Source organism: Chiloscyllium plagiosum, chromosome 28 (genome assembly GCF_004010195.1).
Source record: "Chiloscyllium plagiosum isolate BGI_BamShark_2017 chromosome 28, ASM401019v2, whole genome shotgun sequence".
NCBI classification, from domain to species: Eukaryota; Metazoa; Chordata; class Chondrichthyes; order Orectolobiformes; family Hemiscylliidae; genus Chiloscyllium; species Chiloscyllium plagiosum.
This window is the reverse complement of record NC_057737.1, coordinates 13,795,190-13,817,727: the sequence shown is the minus strand read 5'-3', so window position 1 is coordinate 13,817,727 and position 22,538 is coordinate 13,795,190. Positions and strand designations below refer to the sequence as shown.

The window sequence follows — 22,538 nt, the reverse complement described above, 5'->3', positions numbered from 1 at the left end:
CATAAATTCAGTCAGACTGAATATTCCAGCTATCTTGGGACACAATAACCCGCCAGTCAGGTTTTCCCTACAATGACGTGTATCGGTGATGCATTACTCTCGTCTGTTTCAGGCAAGAAGAATGTCAACAGGTCATTAATGAACAATTTGGAGCTTGTCAGTACTCTGTGTGCTTTAGAACTGTCTGGTTTTGCTGACTATGTCATTGCCCCATGGAATGTCCCATGGTTCCCAAATTGAAACTGATTCATCCCAATGTATAAATTTCCATGTAGGCAGTTTCTGACCAAGACAAAAGATAGTTTCTCTGGACAGGGAATTAGATCATTTAACCTCATTGCTAAGCATAATAGCATTTGCTTACCCCACCCTGGGAACAGAAACATAACTATTCTGCACCTGGAGGGCCGGCAACATCTCGGTTTTAAAGTTAGACTCATTGAGATGTGCAGCATGGAAACAGACCCTTCAGTCCAACTTGTCCATGCCAACCAGATATCCTAAATTAATCTAGTCCCATTTGCTAGCACTTGACCAATATCTCTCCAAACCTTTCCTGTTCATATACCTATCCAGATGCCTTTTAAATGTTGTAATTATACCAACCACCTCCTCTGGCAGTTCATTCCACACACACACCACCCTCTGTGTGAAAAGATTGTCCCTTAGGTCCCTTTTAAATCTTGCCCCTCTCACCTTAAACCTATGCCCTCTAGTTTTGTACTCCCCTATCCTGGGGAAAAGACCTTGACTATTCACCCTATCCTCTTATGGTTCTGTAAACCTCTATAAGGTCACTTCTCAGCCTCCGATGCTCCAGGGAAAATAGTCCCAGCCTATTCAGCCTCTCCCTGTAGCTTGAACCCTACAACCCTGGCAACATGCTTGTAAATCTTTTCTGAACCCTTTCAAGTTTTACAACATCTTTCCTGAAGCCTACCAAACGCCTTCTTGACTATCCTATCTATCTTCGACTCCACTTCCAAGGAACTCTGAACCTGCATTCCAAGGTCTCTTTGTTCAGCAACAGTCCCCATGACCTGACCATTAATGTATAAGTCTTGTCCTGATTTGCCCTACCAAAATGCAGCATTTATCTACATTAACTCTATCTGCCACTCCTCAGCCCATCGGTCCATCTGATCATTGTACTCTCAGATAACCTTCTTTACTGTCCACTGCTCCACCAATTTTGGTGCCTTCTGTAGACTTACTAACCATACTTCCTGTATTCACATCCAGATCATTTATATAAATAACATAAAGCAATGGACCCAGCAACAGTTCTTGTGACACGCCACTGGTCACAGGCTTCCAGTCCAAAAAACAACCCTTCGATACCACCTCTTCTCTTCATGCTCATAACCCTCTGTGCCCTGCCCTTCTCTGTCTTATTCACTACCTGAAATCTCTGTGCTTCTCTAATTCTGGGTTCCAGTAGATCCTCAATTTTAATCACTTCAGCCCTTGATGTTGCTCACCCTGTGAAACCAATATGAAGCCCATCTGACCTACACTATTCCATTTCCATTCATATGTTTATTTAATGAACAGTTAAATGCCCTTAAAGTTGGTGAGTCAACTACTGTTGCAGGCAGGGCGGTCCACACCCCTACTACTCTCTGAGTATAGAACCTACCTCTGACATCTGTCCTATATCTATCACCCGCCAATTTAAAGCTATGTCACCTCATGCTAGCCATTATCATCCCCGAGGAAAAGGCTCTCACTGCCCACCCTATCTAATCCCCTGATCATCTTGGATGTCTCTATTAAGTCACTTCTCAATCTTCTTCTCTCTAACAAAAACAGCCTCAAGTACCACAGCCTTTCCTCATAAGACCTTCCCTCCATATCAGGCAACATCCTGGTAAATCTCCTCTGCACCCTTTCCAATGCTTCCACATCCTTCCTATAATGTGGCAACCAAAAATGTATGCAATACTCCAAGTGTGGCCACACCAGAGTTTTGTACAGCTACAACTCGAAATCTTTATTTACCTACACCGTTCATATATGTCTCTCTCTCCCTGGGCTCCACCTCCACTTAACCCCTTCCCCCTCCCCCTTCCACCGCCCACTCTCACTTATTTCAGCTTCAGCACAAATACCACTTTTTCCTCGCTACCAACAGTTCTGATGGAGTCACGGGATTCGAAAAGTCATCTCTACTTGCTTCGCACAGATGCTGCCAGATCGGCTGAGTTTCTCCAGCAATTTCTGTTTTTGTTTCAGATCCCTAGTCCTCACAGTGTGTTTTGTTTTATTTAAGTAGAGCTTGAAGCTCAAACCTGTTTGCATCCTACTATAAATTTGAGAGAAAAATTACCTATTCAAAAATGTTTATGACTAGAAACATTTGTGCAGTTGTTATTTAATTTAATTTTATGTTTTAGTTGCTTCACCAGGTGTTTTCTTGGTGCCACCCCTGGTCAAATGCAGCCTTTTGTCCATGTTTGAACCAAGGCTTTAATGAGATCAGGAGTTGAGTGTCAAAAAGTGTGGTGTTGGAAAAGCACAGCCAGTCAGGCAGCATCTGAGGAGCAGGAGAGTCAAAGTTTCGAGCATAACTCTTCACACGTTTTGACTCTGATCTCCAGCTTCTGCAGTCCTCACTTTCTCCTCAGGAGTTGAGTGACCCTGGCAGAACAAAAGTGAGTATCAGAGAGCGAGCTGATGTGCAAAGGAAGCAAGGGTGATGTGAGAAGGATACCTTTTCACACAGCGAGTAGTTGGGGTAAGGAATACACCATGTCGAAGTGTGGTGGAGGCAGGTGCAACTGAAGTATTCAAGACAATATTTATTTGGTGTGCAGGGATGTGGGGAGAAGGCAAGAGATTGGCGCTAGGTATTAGAATCAGTGCAGGCATGATTCTGTGCTTTAACAACTCTGTGATTCTGGTAACAGGACAAACATTGAGCATGCAAACCTGTCCTAACTGGTAAATTGTCAAATTGTCTCATGCATATGAATGGAACACTGTAATGCTTCTGGAATTGCATAAAATGACTCAAGTGATACTAGAATGAAGTATCCATTCATGAGATAATGGCAAATTATCCCACAAATTATCAAAAATATGTACATCTCGGGGCCAAGCCCCGAATGTGGATTAGCACCAAGACTGAAAAGAGAAAAGGAGATGAGATTAATCATTTTTTGAAGAAGCAATTGTGGAACAATACTACGTTTCAACACCCAGCTTTCTTCAAGAACTCAAATTAAAACCCAGTTATGAAATTCTTTGCAGGAATTGTTTTGAAAGCATCAATTGTTTTGAAGAAAGCTAGAAATAACGCTGAGACTATTGCAACACTTTCTGGCAGAGTGAAGAATTTAAGGCAAAAGCGATTGTTTGTGCCGTATCTAGGAAGGATAATGGCGAGAGCATTGTGAGTTATCAAAGATGGCTGACGACTATAATGCAACGCAACATTATATGCTCTGCCAAAGACATTCTGGACCACCAAATAATTCATTTTGTAATTGGATCTGCACTTGGAAAATCCACCTGCAAGCAACTGTTATAATGCATAAAGTATCCCTTCTTCCTCAAGGTTACTTAATTCACAGAATCACATTAAAATTACAGCACAAATGCAGGCCATTCAGCCCAACATGTCTGCTGGATTTCTTGTTTGTCATGAACCATTCCACCATCTCATTTGATTGCACCCAAACTACAGATCCTACTATTCCATTTTCCCTCAGTTCTTGTGATCTTGCTTCTATTCAAAAACAGCTAAACGCTAAATTATATTTCTGTCCCTTTGAGGTTAACAGCTTCTTCAATATGGAGTACTCCGATGGGAAATCACGCTGCAAAAACTGAGGTCAAAGTTGATTGACAACTGGCATGTCTGGAGGAAAGATTGGATAGGTTAGGTTTGTTTTCCTTGTGGATATGCGCTTGAAGTGCCCCATGGATCAAGAGCTTGAATGGACACTCGTTGGTGGCATGGACACACAGGGCCTCTTTCTGTGGATTCCGTTTCAATGATTCTATGATCAAATACCAGAGTTAACAGCAAAACTGATTGAATGATGAAGGTGTGCAATATTGCCAGCTGATTGGAGAAGTGGCAAGTCCTTCTTCCCTTCCTCTGCTAAATTTAATATGAAAGGATGCAAAATATGTCTGCCTAGCTTCCTGAATCATTTTGTAAAAGCTATTTAGGGAAACCAAAAACAGCACAAACATTGAGAACTGGCAAGAGGATTACAACAGACTGCACAAAAGATATAAATTGGAGGAAGGAAGCATTGGCAGCCCTGAAGAAACAGGAATAGTAATTGCAGAGATTGCTGCATTGCTTTTGGTGGGGGGAGCGTAGAGATCTTGCATTGAAAAGAACAACATGCTGGTGTTCAATCAAATGAAGGTAAACAAATCACTTTCCTTTGTTATTACGTATTTTAGATTTCAGCTGTGACAGTCTGCATCGGGAGCAGTTTAATTTCATAAGATAATTTGTCACAGCTTCATAAAACAGCCAATAGCCAGCTCATTCTCATTCACTAAGAGGTTGTCAAATAAAATTGGGAGATAAGGGATCCTTTGTGCTGATGAAGTACTATGTTACAGTGTAAATGATGGGGAGATTAAAATGTTTATATTTTCACTGAAGCGTGTTTAATTGTTGGCACAAATATGACACAATTTAATTCATGTATTTGTCTTGCTCTGTTGATAGAAGGGCAGGGCTTAGTCCCTCCACAGTTCTGCCACACAGCCTTGGATGGTCTCTGATTTGAACGTGTGAACTCCCCCACTCTGTGATGGCAGATATATCACAACTAAACCTCCTCCTTCTTCCCCACCTTCCTCAAAATCATATACTCTCTTACGAGAGGCAAATCCTTAGGAACCATGTGGATCAAGTGTGAACCAATAAAGACCTCCTCTATTCAGTACACAATGGTTTGGTTGGTAGCAACTGGGTCACATGACCTTGGGTCCAGCTCCTGGACATGTGTACCAAATTCAAATTTGACACTCCAACCGTAACAAGGACAGAACCCCCCTGGTGCTCACCTTCCACCCTACCAACCTCCGCATAAACCACATAATATGACGACACTTCCGCCACCTCCAAACGGACCTCACCACCAGGGATAAATTTCCCTCCTCACCCATTTCCGCTTTCTGCAAAGACCATTCCCTCCATGACTACCTGGTCAGGTCCACGCCCCCCAACAACTGACCCTCCTGTCCTGGTACCCTCCCCTGCCACCGCAGGAATTGCAAAACCTGTGTCCACACCTCCTCCCTCACCTCCATCCAAGGCCCCAAAGGAGCCTTCCACATCCATCAAAGTTTTACCTGCACATCCACCAATGTCATTTATTGCATCCGTTGCTCCCGATGCGGTCTCCTCTACATTGGGGAGACTGGGCGCCTCCTAGCAGAGTGCTTTAGGGAACATCTCCGTGACACCTGCACCAATCAACCCCACCGCCCCGTGGCCCAACATTTCAACTCCCCCATCCTACTCTGTCGAGGACATGCTGCTCCTTCACCACCCGACGCCTGGAGGAGGAACGCCTCATCTTCTGCCACGGAACACTTCAACCCCAGGGCATCAATGTGGATTTCACCAGTTTCCTCATTTCTCCTTCCCCCACCTCACCCCAGCTCCAACCTTCCAGCTCAGCACTGTCCCCCTGACCTGTCTTACCTGCCTATCTTCCTTTCCACTTATCCACTCCACCCTCCTCTCTGACCTATCACTTCCATCCCCACCCCCATTCACCTATTGTACTCTATGTTACATTCTCCCCACCCCCATCCCCCTCTCATTTATCTCTCCACTCTGCAAGGCACCCTGCCTCTATTCCAAATGAAGGGCTTTTGCCCGAAACATCGATTTTCTTGCTCCTCGGATGCTGCCTGACCTGCTGTGCTTTTCCAGCACTACTCTAATCTAGACTCTGGTTTCCAGCAGCTGCAGTCCTTGTTTTTACCTGCTGGAATGCTGCACCATCTGAGGTACCATCTTTTAGATGAATTAAGCTGATGCTCCATCCCATGGATAAAAGGTCGTGTGGCACTGTTTTGAAGATGAGCAGGGAATTACACTTGGTGTCCTGGCCAACATTTATCCCTTGGTCAACAGCACAAAAACAAGTGATCTTGTCATTATCACATTGGGATCTTGCTATGAGCCAATTGGCTGCCATATTACATCTTAAAAGTACTTCATTGGCTCTGAAACTTTTTTTTTTATTCATTCATAGCTCATGCTCAATGTTGGCAAGTCCAAGATTTATTTCTCTTCCCTAATTGCCCAGAGGGTTAAAAGTTAGCAACATTGCTGGGGATCTGCAGTCATATGCAGGCCACACCAGATAAGGATGGTCAATCTCTTTCCCTCAAGGACATTTGTGAACCAGATGGGGTTTTATTTCCTTACAACAACTGACAGTGTAAGGTCCTGCGGACTGTTGCTGAACAAATAGACCTTGGAGTGCAGGTTCATAGTTCCTTGAAAGTAGAGTCACAGGTAGATAGGATAGTAAAGAATGCATTTGGTATGCTTGCATTTACTGGTCAGTGCATCGAGTAAAGGAGTTGGGAGGTCATGCTGTGACTGTACAGGACTTTGGTTAGGACACTTTTAGAATAGTGCATTCAATTCTGGTCTCCCTGCTATAGGAAGGATGTTGTGAAACTTGAAAGAGTTCAGAAAAGATTTACAAGGATGTTGCCAGGATTGGAGGGGTTGAGCTACAGGGAGAGGTTGAATAGGCTGGGGCTATTTTCCCTGGAACCTCAGAAGCTGAGGGGTGATGTTACAGAACTTTATCAACTCAGAGGGACATGGATAGGGTGAATAGCCCCAAAGCTAGAGATCATAGATTTAAGGTGAGAAGGGAAAAGATTTAAAAGGGACCAAAGGGGCAACGTTTTCACACAAAGGGTGGTGCGTGAGTGGAATATGCTGCCAGAGGAAGTGATGGAGCCTGGGACAATTACAACATTTAAAAAGCATCTGAATGGGTATATGAATAGGAAGGTTTTGAGGGATATGGGCCAAGTGCTGGCAATTGGGACTAGATTAATTTAGGGACATTTGGTTGGCTTGGACAAGTTGGACTGAAGGTCTGTATCCATGCCTTATAACTCTATGACTCTATGACAGTGTTTACATGGTCAACATTAGGCTAGCTTTTCGTAATGCCAGATCTTTATTGAATTCAAATTTCACTATTTGCTGTGGTAGGATTTTGAACCCATGTCCCCAGAATACTAAATTTAGAATTCTGAATTACCCATCCTGTGACATTACCAATATGATACCACTTCCTTTGAGGTGTCTGTGGAGATTGTGAAAGATGTTAGAGAAGGGTAATTTTTTTTATCTCTTCAAGATGCAAACTCTGCCTCTGTCACTGGCTCAGCTCCACCTTAAAGGCATTTGGAGAGTCAACACCCACTGCACCAGTCGGAAAAATCTATTCCTGAGGCTCACTGCCTTAGAGGGAAAGAGAGAACATCCAGACTATTCTTTCTTTTACATCGGTTAAACACATATCTCCTGTTCCTACACAAACTGTTAAAACTTTAATCATCCTGCAATAGATCTTTAAATGTTTTAATAATCCTCAACAGGTCACTTTGACATCTTTGCTGATATAAAGCATCATAGACTAACGTCTTTGAGTTTAGTGATTGATTGGCTGAGGTTCCCTAAGCTAGGAATCTATCTTGACTCTTGATCTATGAAGGATCAGTTGATCCCAGTCTGATGGGCAATGCCCACAGCTACTCATACATACTTGATGTTTGAGAATAGGAATTGGATTGGATTGGCTGTAGTGGTCTTCCACAACTGAATGGGTATCTGACAGTCACTGTCACTCAGGGCCGATAGAAACTTAATGTCTGCTGCCATTTAAAAAACAGGTTTTTGTGACCCTGCCAAGGACTGGAGGGAGACAGGTACAATAAATAGCCCTGCTTCCGGCTTCGTTAACTGGTCTTTGAGCCAGTCTCTTGGTGGTGGAGTGGAGATATTAACAGGGTTACCCACCCATAGGTGGTTCATTGGGGTTGCTGAGGCCAGCTGACGGATTCCAGAGAGAGAGCAGGACTGGATCCTGAGGATTACAGCTTAGCCACTCACCCTGCACACTAGCATCAACTGTTTCACACTGAGGCCCATCCAGCTTGAAGAGCCCAGCTGCCATCTTTAAGTGGTCAGTGGGCACACCTTCCGGCCATTCATCAATGGCTCTGGAGTCCCAGTGAGGGACTCTTCCCACATGAAGTGAGCTCTTAACACTTACTTCAGCCTGACAGTGATGTTTAAAAACTAACAGGAAATTCTTCCCCACAATTGATCCCCTTCACCTTCTTTCCAAATGGTACCATCATCAATATGGCATCTACTGAAGACCCATTGCAAATGACCATGCTGGTTGTTTAGAGTTAAGCCAGAAATCTAATAGAATATTTTAAATGTGTTGTATGGTAAATATCTTAAATGGTGTGCCCATAAGTTTCAACATATGTAAATTAAGTCTTTTTGTATTTAGGAAAGGGACAAACCATACCTTTTATTGAGGGATGTTTTAGATCCAAAGACCAAGAAGGAAAGACTCGCAACTATAATCAACCTATTCATGCATATGGACTGCAGCAGTTCAAAGAGGCAGCTCATCATGACCTTCTCAAGGGCAATTCAGGATGGCCCAGCCAGTGACATCAATATCCCATAAAAGAATAGAACAAAACACAATGATACAGGTATGAGGCAAGTTGGACTGGAATCTTCCAGCTGAGAGGTAAGGACATTGCACTACTAGAGCCCTAGATGTGCATTTATATTGCACTTTACATGACCACTGGATCTGCTTTACAACCAGTAGTCACTATTAGAATGCAGCTGCCAATGTGTGCTCAAATAAATAGCCATGTGGTAATGATTGGCTGGTCACTGGCATGGTGGCTGAGGGGTTAGCATTGCAGCCTCACAGTGTTGGGGACCTGGGTTTGTTTCCAGCCTCAGGTGACTGTCTGTGCAGAGTTTGCGCATTCTCCCCATGTCTGCATTGGTTTACTCCTGCAGTCCAAAGATGTGCAGGTGAGGTGGATTGGCTATGGGAAATGTGGAGTTAGGGTAGGGGGGTGGCTCTGGGTAGGATGGTCTTCAGAGGGCATGTATGGACTCAAATGGCCTGCTTCCACACTTTAGGGATTGTATGAATTTATTTTTTTGTGCTGCTCTTTGAGGGATAAATGCTAGCAGGACACCGGGCTGTTGCTCAAAATAGTGCCATGGGATCTTAAACATTCAGCTCTGCAGGAAGAAGGGGCTCCGTTTAACATTTCAGACTGTGTAACACTCTCTCAAGATCAGCACTTCGACCGTCAGTGCTGATTTCTGTCCTTCACCTCCTGGAGTGGGACTGAAAGCAAGAGGGTTGCCAGCAAAGCCACAGCTTACATTGATAAATATTTGCTAATAAGATAGAGTCTGATCATTGTGCAAAAGTTCGGGCTATGACCTGAGTAGGAGCACCCAATTACAGGCTGTGTTCACTCTCAATGAAATCAAATTCATGGGTTACTGACTCTGAGACCAATCAATAGTCAAGGCCAATGTTCACAGTGCTGATGGGTTGTGACATAGTGGGAGACATATAACCTTTGATGCATTGGACCTACAGCAAAAGGGATGTCAAAAAATCCCATTTCCTTGAACAACATTTGATTCTAATGTACAAGAAGATCACTTATATTTCTAAATGTCACATTTTCTTTTTGTGTTTAGCCTCAATAACAAAGGACATTGAAACAGTACCATTGATCCGGCTGAACTTGAAAAACAGACCATGAGAAGGCATTCCCTGTGTTCCAGAGAGGATTTTACATCAATATTTATTGTATCTATGTCTGTTATTACTGCTTACTGATGACACCAAAACTGGTGTGTAGTGGACAGCAAAGAAGGTGACCTCAGGGTACAATGGGATCTTGATCAGATGGGCTGACAACCTGAGGAGTGGCAGATGGGGTTCAATCTAAATAAATGTGAGGTGCTGCATTTTGGAAAAGCAAATCAGGGCAGGACTTATACATTTGATGGAGGGAAGGTAAGGGAGTTGCCAAACAAACAGATCTTGGAGTACAGGTTCATAGTTCCTTGAAAGTGGAATTGCAGATCAACAGGGTAATAATGAAGGCCTTTGGTATGCTTGCCTTTATTGGTCAGAGTATTGAGTAAAGGAGTTCAGAGGTCATGTTGCGGCTGCAGAGGACTTTGGTTAGGCCACTTTTGGAATACTGTGTGCAATTCTGGTCTCCCTGCTCTAGGAAGACGTTGTGAAACTTGCAGAGGTTCAGAAAAGATTTACAAAGATATTGCTAGGTTTGGAGGATTTGAGCTATAGGGAGAGGCTGAATAAGGTGGGGCTATTTTCCCTGGAGCGTCAGAAGCTGAGGGGTGACCTTATATAGGTTTATAAAACCATGGGGGCATAGATGAAGTGAGTAACCAAGGTATTTTCCCCAGGGCAGGGGAGTACAAAACTAGAGGGCATGGGTTTAGAATGAGATGGGAAAGATTCAAAAGGGACTTAAGTGGCAACTTTTTCACACAGAAGGTGGTGCATGTATGGAATGAGCTGCCAGAGGAAGTGGTGCAGGCTGGTACAATTACAGCATTTAAAAGGCATCTGGATTAAGTTATGAAAATCTGTCAGAATGGATGAGTTGGACTGAAGGGTTTGTTTCCATACTGTACACCTCTATGTCTCTATGACTATGACTCTTACGTACACAGACACTCTTTATTAAATATCTGAAGTGGCAATCATAATTATTAGTATATGTTCAATAGTGTTGTTAACATGTTCTGAAATGTCTTCCTATGGCTATTGTCAGATCTTGAATTAGTTTTCAAATCTTTCCCCTGAAACACTCTGGTTTAATGTGAATACTTGCTGCCTTTCCTGACCCACTGCTCAAATATTAGTTGCTCAGTTTCTGTGTTTATCCACTTCCCACTCCTTCAAACAAAAAGTTTTTTTGTTATTCATGGGATGTAGGCACCACTGGCTCAGCCACATTTATTATCTCTCTCTAATTGCTCTTGAGAAGGTGGGAGTAAGCTGACTTCTTTAATTGCTGCCGTTGACATGGTGTAGGTGGACCCACATTGCAGTTAGGGATGTAGTCCCACGATTTTGACCACTGACAGCGATGTTTGAAGTCAGAATTGTGCTTGGCTAGGAAAGGAACTTGTAGATGATGGTGTTGCCATCCATCCCCTGCTCTCATCCTTCTATATGATAGAGGTCTCTGGTTTAGAATGTGCTGTTGAAGGAGCCTTGGTGAATTACTGCAGTGCATCTTTGTGGATGGTGCACACTGCTGTCACTCTGCATCAGTTGTGAAGGCCGTGAATGTTGAAGGTATTGGATGTAGTGCCAATTAAATGGGCTGCTTTGTCCTGGATGGTGTCAAGCTTCTTGAGTGTTGCTAGAACTGCACCCATCCAGTCAAATGGGGAATTATCTATGACACTTATAGTTTGCACCATGTGGATAGTGGATAGGCTTGGGGGAGTCAGGAGGTAACTTCGTTCCCACAGAATTCCGAGCCTCTGGCCTACATTTGTAACCACAGTTTTTTACATGGGATGGTCCAGTTCAGTTTCTGATTTCAGCTTTGTATTTTGAATTGATGCATTGAATTCTTCCAGCATTGAGGATGGTGATATTTGTAACCTCTTGTTAGTACAGGTCATTCTGCTATAACGTGCATTTTGTTAACACAAATTCGCTATAGCGCAATTGCCGAATTGGGGACACTGTTTCTAAAGCACAAAGTTTTAAAGCGTGTTTAAGTTATAATGCAATTCCATCCTCATTAGTTTAAATGGTGCTGCTGTTTGTGCAATTTTCTTATAACACGGGATTGCATGATAACAGGACCACTGCGTTATAGCATAATTACCTGTAGTTTAATTGTCCACCACCATTCACTAGATATGGCAGGTCTCCAGAGCTTAGATTCGGTCAGTTGGTTGTGGGATCACTTAGCCCTGTCTGTTGAATATTGCTTCTAATATTTGGCTTGTTTTGTAGTTTCACCAGGTTGACAATTCATTTTTTACGTATGCCTGGGAGCGCTCTTGGCTTGTTCTTCTGTGCTCTTCATTAAATGAGGGTTAATCTCCTGGGAGACGTAATGCTAGAATGGGGATATACCTGTATGTAAGATTGGCATGAATACAATTCTGGTACTGTTGATGGGTTCATGGGTGCTTAGTTTTGAGTTGCTAGATATGTTTGAAGCCTGACTCATTTAGCATGGTGGTAGTGCCACGACTATTTTCCAGATTAATAAATTACATTCCACTAACCACCATGGTGTGATTGAACCCATGCCCTCACTACAATAGCCTGGGCTTACTTGGTTACTAGTCCAGTGACATTATCACAATCCCATCATCTCCCTGCGATTGTGTATTGAAGGCCTCTCCCATACAAGAGGAAATGTTTTCTCTGTGTGCACACTATAAAATCTTTCATAATCCTAAAGTCTTCCTTGGTCTTCTTTTTCCAAAAGAAAAGGGACCCATTTCTGGTATTAGTCTTTTAAGTCTCTCCAGAGACTTAAAGTGCTACTCTCCAGAGCTACATTTTCATATGTGTGTGTGTTAGATGAGACTTTTAAGTCTCATCTAACACACACACACACATGAAAATGTAGCTCTGTTATCTGTCCCTAGTTATTGCTTTCCTATTCTATTAGCTTTGGCTCTTCATCATTTTGATGGCTTCATCACTCTTAATTGCTCTTGCATCAATGCTGCACTGTCCCATGCCAACCCCCCCAAACGTTTCTGTTTCTATTCCCCTGTTCATTCTAAACACCACCCTACCTTAGGCCCTCTTTTCCCCTTCAAAGCTTTTTCAATGCTTTATCTACACTGATTTCCAACCTGAGCTTTTCCATGTTTGAACTGCCCTGGTCCAATTTTCAGCCAATTGCCCACATCTTCTGGACTTCTGGGAAAGGTAAAAAGGAGCTTAAGATTTTAAAAGTTAATTTGCTTCAATTTGGTTTTATTAGTACAGAGCCAAGAAGCAACTCCTTGCTAATATAACATGTAATTAACAGCTGAGAACTATTGGGTAGACTTAATACCTGTAACACAATACACTTGTAGGGATCTTGTGGCATCGTATTAGTGTCCCCCACTTCCAAGCTAGAAAGTCCAGGTTTAAGTCCCACATGCTCTAGCAGTTTGTTTGCACAGGTTGATTAACAACAGCTAGAAACACACCTAAGTGGACCTAGAGAAGAAAGTGTGATAAAGCTGCAATCTAACATTAGCTTTCTGGTCCTGTGTCATTCTACACTTGTAGAATTCTCAATGTAGTGTCTCTTACCTTCCTATAATCAATTCAGTTATTGGGAATTCACAGCAACAGAAAGATCTCAAGGACCAGGTAAAAGGCAGGGATGCAGGAGGACTGATATTGTACAAATCTGCCACCTACTGTTGTGAGGTATACTATGTATAATTGATTGAGTAGCATTTTTCTCTTTACTGATTGTGGCTGAACTGTTTAATTTCAGCATTTTCCATTTGAGTTTCATACTTTACAGCATTGAGGATTTTATTAAGTGTCAGCTGTTGCTCAGTTAGTTGCACCTTTGACTTGAAGACAAAAGATTGTTGGCTCAATTTTCCACACCAAAGACTTTTGAGCCCAATAATCTAGGCTGACACTGAAGTTCAGGTCTGAAGGAATGCTGCATTATTGGTGGTGCTTTTTTCAGATTAGATGTTAAACTGTATCCCCTACATGTTCCTAGTGATGGATATAAAAGATCAAAGAAGCACAGAGGGTTACTCCAGTGTCTTAGCCCTCAATAACATAATTAAAATTGATTATCTAAGTCGATATTACATTGTTATTTGCACGAGTTTGCTGTGTACAAATTGTCTGACATACCCAATATTATCACAGCAACTAAAGATGAAAAATCTTTTAGTATGAGTCCATCTATGAATATAACCTCAGGCCACATCTCCAGGTCTTTGTTCTAACATTATTTATTAATAATATATGCATAATAGTTTAGCTCTGCTCAGCACTGTGCCCATTCCAGTTTCTATAATGACAGAGGTTACAACTGTAATTTAGCTACCTGAATCTCCTCTATATATTTGTTAAACTCTACACTTAATTAGTTACAATGTATAATTAGGTTACCAATTGTCACAAATAATCTGTTTGTGAAAGTAATCATTTTATTTGAAGAGTGATCAATGTACAGATAAAATAGCAGCAGCAAACATTTTGAATTATTTAGGAACCCAGGAACATAGGTAGTTTAGTCAAACCCTTGAACTTGTTCTAAAATTCAATTCCATTATGTTTGATCAGTATTTGAACTCCATCTACTTAGGCTCTCTAATCTGTAAAACCCTTCACCAACCTAAAACGTACCGCAGGTCTGATGTTCAACATCAGGAATACCTGATTCCAAAATGCTTTGGATCATTAATCAGAAAGACTTTAAGAAACAATTTAAAAAGTTAATGTCATGTGTGTCTGGTTAAATGAATTAAGATGGGCCAAGTGCACTTTTCCATCTGTCACCTGCTGAGGTCTTTCAGTGTTGCTTCTGATTTGGCACTTCCAGAAATTACAAGTTTCTGTTTGCATCTCTGTGAAACAAATAATTACTTCACCTTAACAGATTTGTTAACGGCAAAGATTTATTTATTCTGCAATGTGATCGATAGCAACAAATGCTGCTACCTCTTAAGGAAAACTGGTGAATGAGCTTTAGTGGTCCAGCTCATATTGTATACTTCAAGATACCAGTAAAACCGATACATGAAACCTGCTCCTTTCTTCCTCCTCACCATCCAAGGCCCTAAACACACCACCTCAACCACATAAAATTTCCAAGTTTCTCCCTGGTATAAGCTTATTAATATTTATTTTCCAAAATTAGAGAAACCACGGATTTCTGATGACCAAATCCACTTCCTGCAAAACTTTAAGAAATTTGGACAACAATTTGCTGCACGACATAGGCTCAGTCACAACTAAGTCCCATCACTAATATGAGTGAAAACATTAAGTTTCACAGATTTTTAATTTTAAAGGCTAATTACTAATCAGCTTGTTTAGAGATGTTAGTACACACTTTTGGAGCAGGTAGGACTTGAATCCCAGTCTCTTGAATGAGAGGCAAGGACACTAACCCTACTCCATTAGAAGCCCTCATTTCTGACTCTCTCTGGCTGGAATAAAACAAAGAACTGCGAATGCCAGAGAACTGAAACGATGACGGACATTGCTGGAGAAACTCAGCAGGTCTGGGAACATCTGTGGAAAGAGAAACAGAGTTAACATTTCAAGTCTGGTAACTCTTCCTCAGAACTGTCAGCACCAGCAGTGGTATTTATGCTGAAGACAAAGTTTTGAACTGGAAAAATTTAATTTATTTTGCTTCCAATTCCCAGCTTGTCCTCACCTTCACCTGCTCCATCTGATGCTTCCCTTTCCTTCTGCAACATCTGTTTCCATTTCTGGGGATAGGCTGGACACCAATATACAATGCAAACCCATCGACTTCAACATTTACCTCGACTATACATGCTCATACCCTGCTTCCTGCAAGAACTCCATCCCATTCCCCTAGTTTCTCCAGCTCTGTTGTATTTATTCTGAAGATGCCACCTTCTGCAGGAATCCTCAAATGTCCACCTTTTTCCTTAACTGAGGATTTCCCACCACTGCAGTTGATAGGGCCCTCAGCCATGTTTGATCCATCTCCCACACGTCTGCCCTCACTCCTTTCTTTCCCTCCCACAACAGATTCTCAATGACCATTCCACCAGCCTCTGCAGCCTTTGGAACGTAAGCTGCCATATCTCTCACCCCCAACAGGATGCCATGACCAGACATATTCCTTTCCCTCCCTATCAGCATTCTGCAGGGTTGAGAGTGTGTGCTGGAAAAGCACAGCAGGTCAGGCAGCATCCGAGGAGCAGCAGAATCGACATTTCGGGCATCAGCCCTTCATCAGGAATGAGGCATTCTGCAGGGACCACCCCCTCCAGGACACCCTGGTCCACTTCTCCTCCATTCCCAACATTGCCTCACACCCACTACAGCATCTTCCCATGCGATTGCAGAAGGTGTAATACCTGCCCATTTACCATCTAACAATCCAAGACCTCAGACATACTTTCCAAGTGAAGCAGCGATTTACCTGTACTTCATTCAGTTCAGTCGACTGTATTTGCTGTTCAGTGTGGTCTCCTCTACATCGGGGAGACAAAATACAGGCTGGGTGACTGCTTTGCAGAGCACCTATGTTCTGTTTGCAAAAATGACCCCAAGCTTCCAGTTGTCTGTCACTTCAACACACCACAGTGTTCACTGACTAACATTTCCATCACAGGCTTGATGCAGTGCTCCAGCAAGCCTCAGCAAAAGCTCAGAGAACAACATCTCATTTTCTGTGTGGGGACCCTGCAACATCTCAGACTCAATATTGAGTTCAATAACTTTAGAGCTTGATTCACATCCTTCCATGTATTTTTTATCCAACCCACATCCTGTCCTATTATGACACGGTTAAATACAAACCAAAAGAGCTGTCGATGCTGTAAATCAGGAACAAAAACAGAAACAGAAATTGCTGGAAAAGCTCAGCAGATCTGGCAGCATCAGAACTGTTCTGATGAAGGGTCATTGGACCTGAAACGTTAACTCTGATTTCCCTCCATAGATGCTGCCACACCTGCTGATTGCAGGCCAGGATGGCTGAATAAGAGCAAAGGGCAGGAGAAAATGGGTGAGTGTACTGAATGCCATCCATTTTCATGGGCCTAAGAGAACATGGGAATAGGTGATTGTGCTAAAAGCGACCAGTGTCATTACAGAAACAAAAACAGAATTTGCTGGAAAATCTCAGCAGGTGTGGCAGCATCTGTGGAGAGAAATCAGTTAATATTTTGGATCCAGTGACCCTTCCTCAGAACGGTTCTGATGCTGCCAGACCTGCTGAGCTTTTCCAGCAACTTTTGTTTTTGTTTCTGTTATGACCTGGGTTATTATTAGCACAGTCACCTATTCCCATGTTCTCCTGGGCTTACTAATAATGGGTAGACAAGCTGAAGGCTGGAGGAACAGAGAAAACCAGGCAGCAACGGGAGGTGGAGAAGTCAATATTTCAGGTGCAACCCTTCTTCAGGACTGGGGATTGGTGTCAGTGGAGTTGCAGTTGGGTGGTGGTGCAGGGTGGTGAGGTAGAGATAGGTGAACACAGGAAGAGGGTATGACCTGGTTGATCGCTAGGAGGAATGAATCCAGTTGGTGACTAGAAGGGTCAATGAGATAAATGGAAGTGGGGGGAGGGTGTGGTTGCCCTGGCTTGCTGTGTTCTCCCGGCCTCCTGCTTGTCTACCTTGGAGTCTTGCGTCTGCAATTTTTTTCAGTCTCTAACCACTATAATGGGTGGCATTCAATACAGCTCATCCATTTTCCCTTGCCCTTTGCTCTTATTATCACTTATTCAGCTTTTCTTCTGCCCCTGACCTGCTATCCACAATCTCCTTGCTTATTTATGGTGGCACGGTGGCTCAGTGATTAGCACTGCTGCCTCACAGTATAAAGGACCTGGGTTTGATATCGCATCGCAGGTGACTGTGCGGAGTTTGCACATTCTCCCTGTGTCTGTGTGGGTTTCATCCCACAATTCAAAGATGTGCATGTTAGATGAACTGGCCATACTAAATTGCCCACAGTGTTAGGTGCATTAGTCAGAGGGAAATGGGTCGGTGTGGACTTGGAGGTGAAAGTGAGTGCTGGACTTGTTGGGCTTAATGGCCTGCTTCCACACTGTAGATAATCCAATCTAAACTTCTCCATTTCATTTTTTTAGAAATGTTTTCATTCCTTACACCTTTCATATCTATCTCACTCTCTCTGGGCTCCATCTCCTCACTTCTACCCTGTCCCCCAGTAAATACTACTTTTTCCTGGCTGTCAGAAATTGCTAATTTTCTCCAATAGTCTCTCTCTTTGTCTTTCAATGACCTGGGGCTCCGCCCAGATCACGTGATGACCCAGCCTCCCGGCCAGTCTTCGGCTGAGTCCTCCTGTATCCCAGCGTGCAAATCGCCGGCAATGGCCGCCACCATGGAGGAGGAAGAGCTGGAGTGTGTGGATGAGTTAGAGGGTGTTTTGCACCTGTCTCCGGAGGTGCAGCAGGCGATCGAGCAGGTACAGGGCGGTCCTTCGAAAGTGACGGGGGGCGGGCTGAGGCTTTTTATTAACTTTGGCGAGGAGCGGGGTGAGGTGACTGCCCAATAATAAAGGGTGGGGTGGTCTTAATTGTTTGTTGACAGCTGTCTGTCAGGGTCCTGCAGTGTCCCTGGCCACTTGCACTGAGTCACAACAGCTCTTAGTCATCTCTCCAAACCAGTAGACTCCTTTACTTTTGCATTTTGCCCAAACCTGTTGAGCTGCGACTCACACATAGCTGCTAGAGGAGATGACACAAACTGTGAACCCGTCGATTTTTAAAAAGATCATCCCTGACTTGAGGGATCAAATTCATAGAATCTCTACAGTGTGGAAACAGGCCATTAGGTTCAACAAGTCCACACTGACTCTCTGAGGAGTAACCCTGCAAACCCATTCCCCTACCCTATTACTTGTTGTTTCCCCTGACTAATGCACCGAACCTACATTCCTGAACACTATAGGCAATTTAGCATGGCCAATTTACCTAACCTGCACATCTTTGGACTGTGGGAGGAAACTGGAGCACCTGGAGGAAACCCATGTAGATCTGGGGCGAATGTGCAAACTCTACCCAGGCTGGAATTGGACCTGGGTCCCTGATGCTGTGAGGCAGCAGTGCTAACCACTGAGCCAAATGGTGTACTTCTACTTGTACATTAAACTAAAAATCTTTGAACCTGCAATCCAGCACCAGTCACATCTTTGGGACTGCTGCATCACAAGTACCAAATTTTCCCATTTCATTATCTACATAAAGCAATTCCACAATTGGTGGAATATTAATACAGAAAATCAGAGTATTATTCCAGACATGACACCAATGAAAATGAAATACAGTTATAAGCTTAGAGCTGACCTAATATATCATGCAAGTACACAATCACCCACCAAACTTTGCTGGGCTTGACTCCTTTATTCCAGCTTGCCCAGATTCTTCAAATAATAAACAAAAATAGAAATTGTCATACAATACTGTGCATAGAAGAGCAGATCAGAGGCTGGATACTCTGCACTAAGTAACTCAATTTCTGACTCCTGAGAATTTTTCCACCATCAACCATGTACAGGGCAGGACTGTGATGGTATATTCATTACTTTCCTGGATGAGTGCAGTTCCAATAACACTTAAGGAGCTTGATAGCAGGGGCAAAGGAGACTGCTTGATTGCTATCAAGCACTTCAAGTAATCATTTATTTTGAAGTAGCTCATTTCTGACAACATCTTTCAATCCCATGAAGTCTACTGCCTAGATGGGCAAGGACAACAGGCACAAAAGATCACCAAAGCTTGCCTTCTCTCCCCTAGGTCTCACGTTTTCCTAACTGGGAAATATGTCACTGCTTTTTCACTGGTGGGTCAACTAACAGCACAGTGACTACATTTACAATACAAATACTGCACCAACTCCAGAAAGTGTCACCATCATCTGTTAATTTGAGGGGAGAAATGCTGACTCTGTCAGTAACAGTCTCATCTTATAAATATATTTTAAAAATAATAAAGCAACATGGTGGCTCAGTGGTTAGCACTGCTGCCTCACAGCGTCAGGGGTGTGGGTTTGATTCCTGCCTCTGGCGGCTGTGTGGGGAGTTTGCACATTCTTCCTGTGTCTGTGTGGGCTTCCTCCAGGTGTTGCAGTTTCCTCCTAAGGTCCAAAGATATGCAGGTTAGGTGAATTGGCCATGTTAAATTGCCCACCGTGTTCAGGGATGTGTAGGTTAGGTGCATTAGTCAGGGGGAACCTAGAGTAATAAGGTAGAGGAATGAACTTGGGTGGATTACTCTTTGGAGGGTTGGTGTGGACTTGCTGGGCCTAATGGCCTGTTTCCACACTGTAGGGATTCTATGATTTTTCATTAGTTATTTTCTTTGCACCAATTTCCCAACATTAGGAAGATTATTATAATTAATTTTATTCCAGTATTTACCAAATTCCTGTGCAAATTGAATTCCATTCCTGTTCCTACCAAAATATCTACATAAAGCAATTCCACAATTGGTGGCATATTAACACACAAAATCAGAATATTATTCCAGACATGACACCAATGAAAATGAATTCATTGGAATCCTGATGAGGGGTCACTGGACTCAAAGCATAAGAGTCATAGAGGTGTACAGCACGGAAACAGACCCTTCAGTCCAACTTGTCGAACAAATATCCCAACCCAATCTAGTCCAACCTGCTGGCACCTGGCCCATATCCCTCCAAACTCTTTCTATTCATATACCCATCCAGATGCCATTTAAATGTTGCAATTGTACCAGCATCTTCCACTTCCTCTGGCAGCTCATTCCATACACGTACCACCCTCTGTGAGATAAAGTTGCCCCTTAGGTCTTTTTTTTTAATCTTTCCCCTCTCACCCTAAACCTATGCCCTCTAGTCCTGGACTCCCCCAACCCTGTGACATTAACTCAGTTTTCTCTTCACAGATGCTGCCAGACCTGCTGAGTTTCTCCAACAATTTATTTATTTTTGTTTCAGAGGTCCAGCATCTGCAGTTCTTTGTTTTATATTAATTGGACAATACCACCTATAAGTCACCTAAAGTTCATCCAAAGATTACCATTTTCACAAGTCTGTCAATCACCTGATTAATAATTTGTTCGCAGAATTACTTGTCGGTAATGGTAAGTTGTATGTGAAAACTGGGGATCTAAAGAACTGGATGCATGCACACTACAAGGAATATCAGATGAATGGAATTGTGTTTAATACTGATACATGTAAAAGCTTGCATGCTAGGTGGGAACAATACTGAAATGATTATTAAGTGATTTTGCCTTTTTTGTTTAAATACAATGGATAGGAGAAAGATTCAGCTGTTCTGTTTGACAAGGTGTTGATAGTGTCCTCATATTAGAAAATGACTCCAGTTGAATAAAGTTTTGAGGTGGGGTAAGTAGATTCGCAAGAAATGAGATAGCCTTGTTTGAGATCACAATAGGATCATTGTACCCAATTTATTGAGAGATTCTGAAGGAGTCATCAGGGTTAATATAAAAGCAAATTACTGTGAATGCTGGAAATCTGAAACAAAATATTGAAAACTGGAGACACTCAACAGGTCTGCCAGCATCTGTGGAGAGAGAAAGAGTTAAGTTTCAAGTTCAGTATGACTCTGAAGAACTGTCATACTGGACTCGAAGTTCATGGTTGTTCTGAAACTTGCGTTATGGAAATATGTTGAGATAACAAGGACTTCATCTGAAAACTCATTATCCTTTTGGTCAAACCTATTTGCCAGATCTGTGGATAGAATCAGACTTAAAATCAACAAGTTGGAATGTAGAGAATTTGCTTGTGAGAAACAATGTCTTTTTAAGCAAAATAATTTTGTGGGATTGGGAAGCTTTGTTCTCTTTTACCTTTGGAGATCTGGGATCATCTTAAAGCAGTTTGAAAACTCCTTTCTGGATCAAGGTCACCCCTCAGCCTCCGACGCTCCAGGGGAAACAGCCCCAGGGGAAACAGCCTATTCAGCCTCTCCCTATAGCTCAAATCCTCCAACCCTGGCAACATCCTTATAAATCATTTCTGACAAGTTTCACAACATCTTTTTGATAGGAAGGAGACCAGAATTGCACGCAATATTCCAAAAGTGGCCTAACCAATGTCCTGTACAGCGGCAACATGACCTACCAACCAACTCCAGTACTCCATACTCTGACCACTAAAGGAAAGCATACCAAACACCACCTTCACTATCCTATCCACATGCAACTCTACTTTCAAGGAGCTATGAACCTGCACTCCAAGGTCTGTTTGTTCAGCGACACTCCCTCGGACCTTATCATTAAGTGTACAAGTCTTGCTAAGATTTGCTTTCCCAAAATGCAGCACCTCTCATTTATCTAAATTAAACTCCATCTGCCACTTCTCCGCCCATTGGCCCATCTGGTCAAGATCCTGTTGTAATCTGAGGTAACCCTCTTCGCTGTCCACTACACCTCCAATTTTGTAGTGTAGTGGACTAAGGTCCAAACAAATATCCCAACCCAATCTAGTCCAACCTGCTGGCACCTGGCCCATATCCCTCCAAACTCTTTCTATTCATATACCCATCCAGATGCCATTTAAATGTTGCAATTGTACCAGCATCTTCCACTTCCTCTGGCAGCTCATTCCATACACGTACCACATCCAAATCATTTCTGTAAATTTGAAAAAGTAGAGGACCCAGCACTGATCCTTGTGACACTCCACTTATCACCGGCCTCCAGTCTGAAAAACAACC

At 42.8% G+C, this 22,538-nt stretch overlaps 1 protein-coding gene across 1 annotated transcript in view; it reads left to right on the top strand.

Annotated features, from left to right (window-relative positions):
• The first annotated feature begins 18,095 nt into the window (after positions 1 to 18,095).
• vps53 (VPS53 subunit of GARP complex) overlaps positions 18,096 to 22,538 on the top strand; it is a 231,859-nt gene continuing 227,416 nt past the window's right edge. The window contains exon 1 of the mRNA XM_043718341.1: positions 18,096 to 18,272. Coding sequence (XP_043574276.1) covers positions 18,111 to 18,272 — 162 coding nt within the window. The 5' untranslated portion in view covers positions 18,096 to 18,110. The remainder of the gene's footprint in view (positions 18,273 to 22,538) is intronic.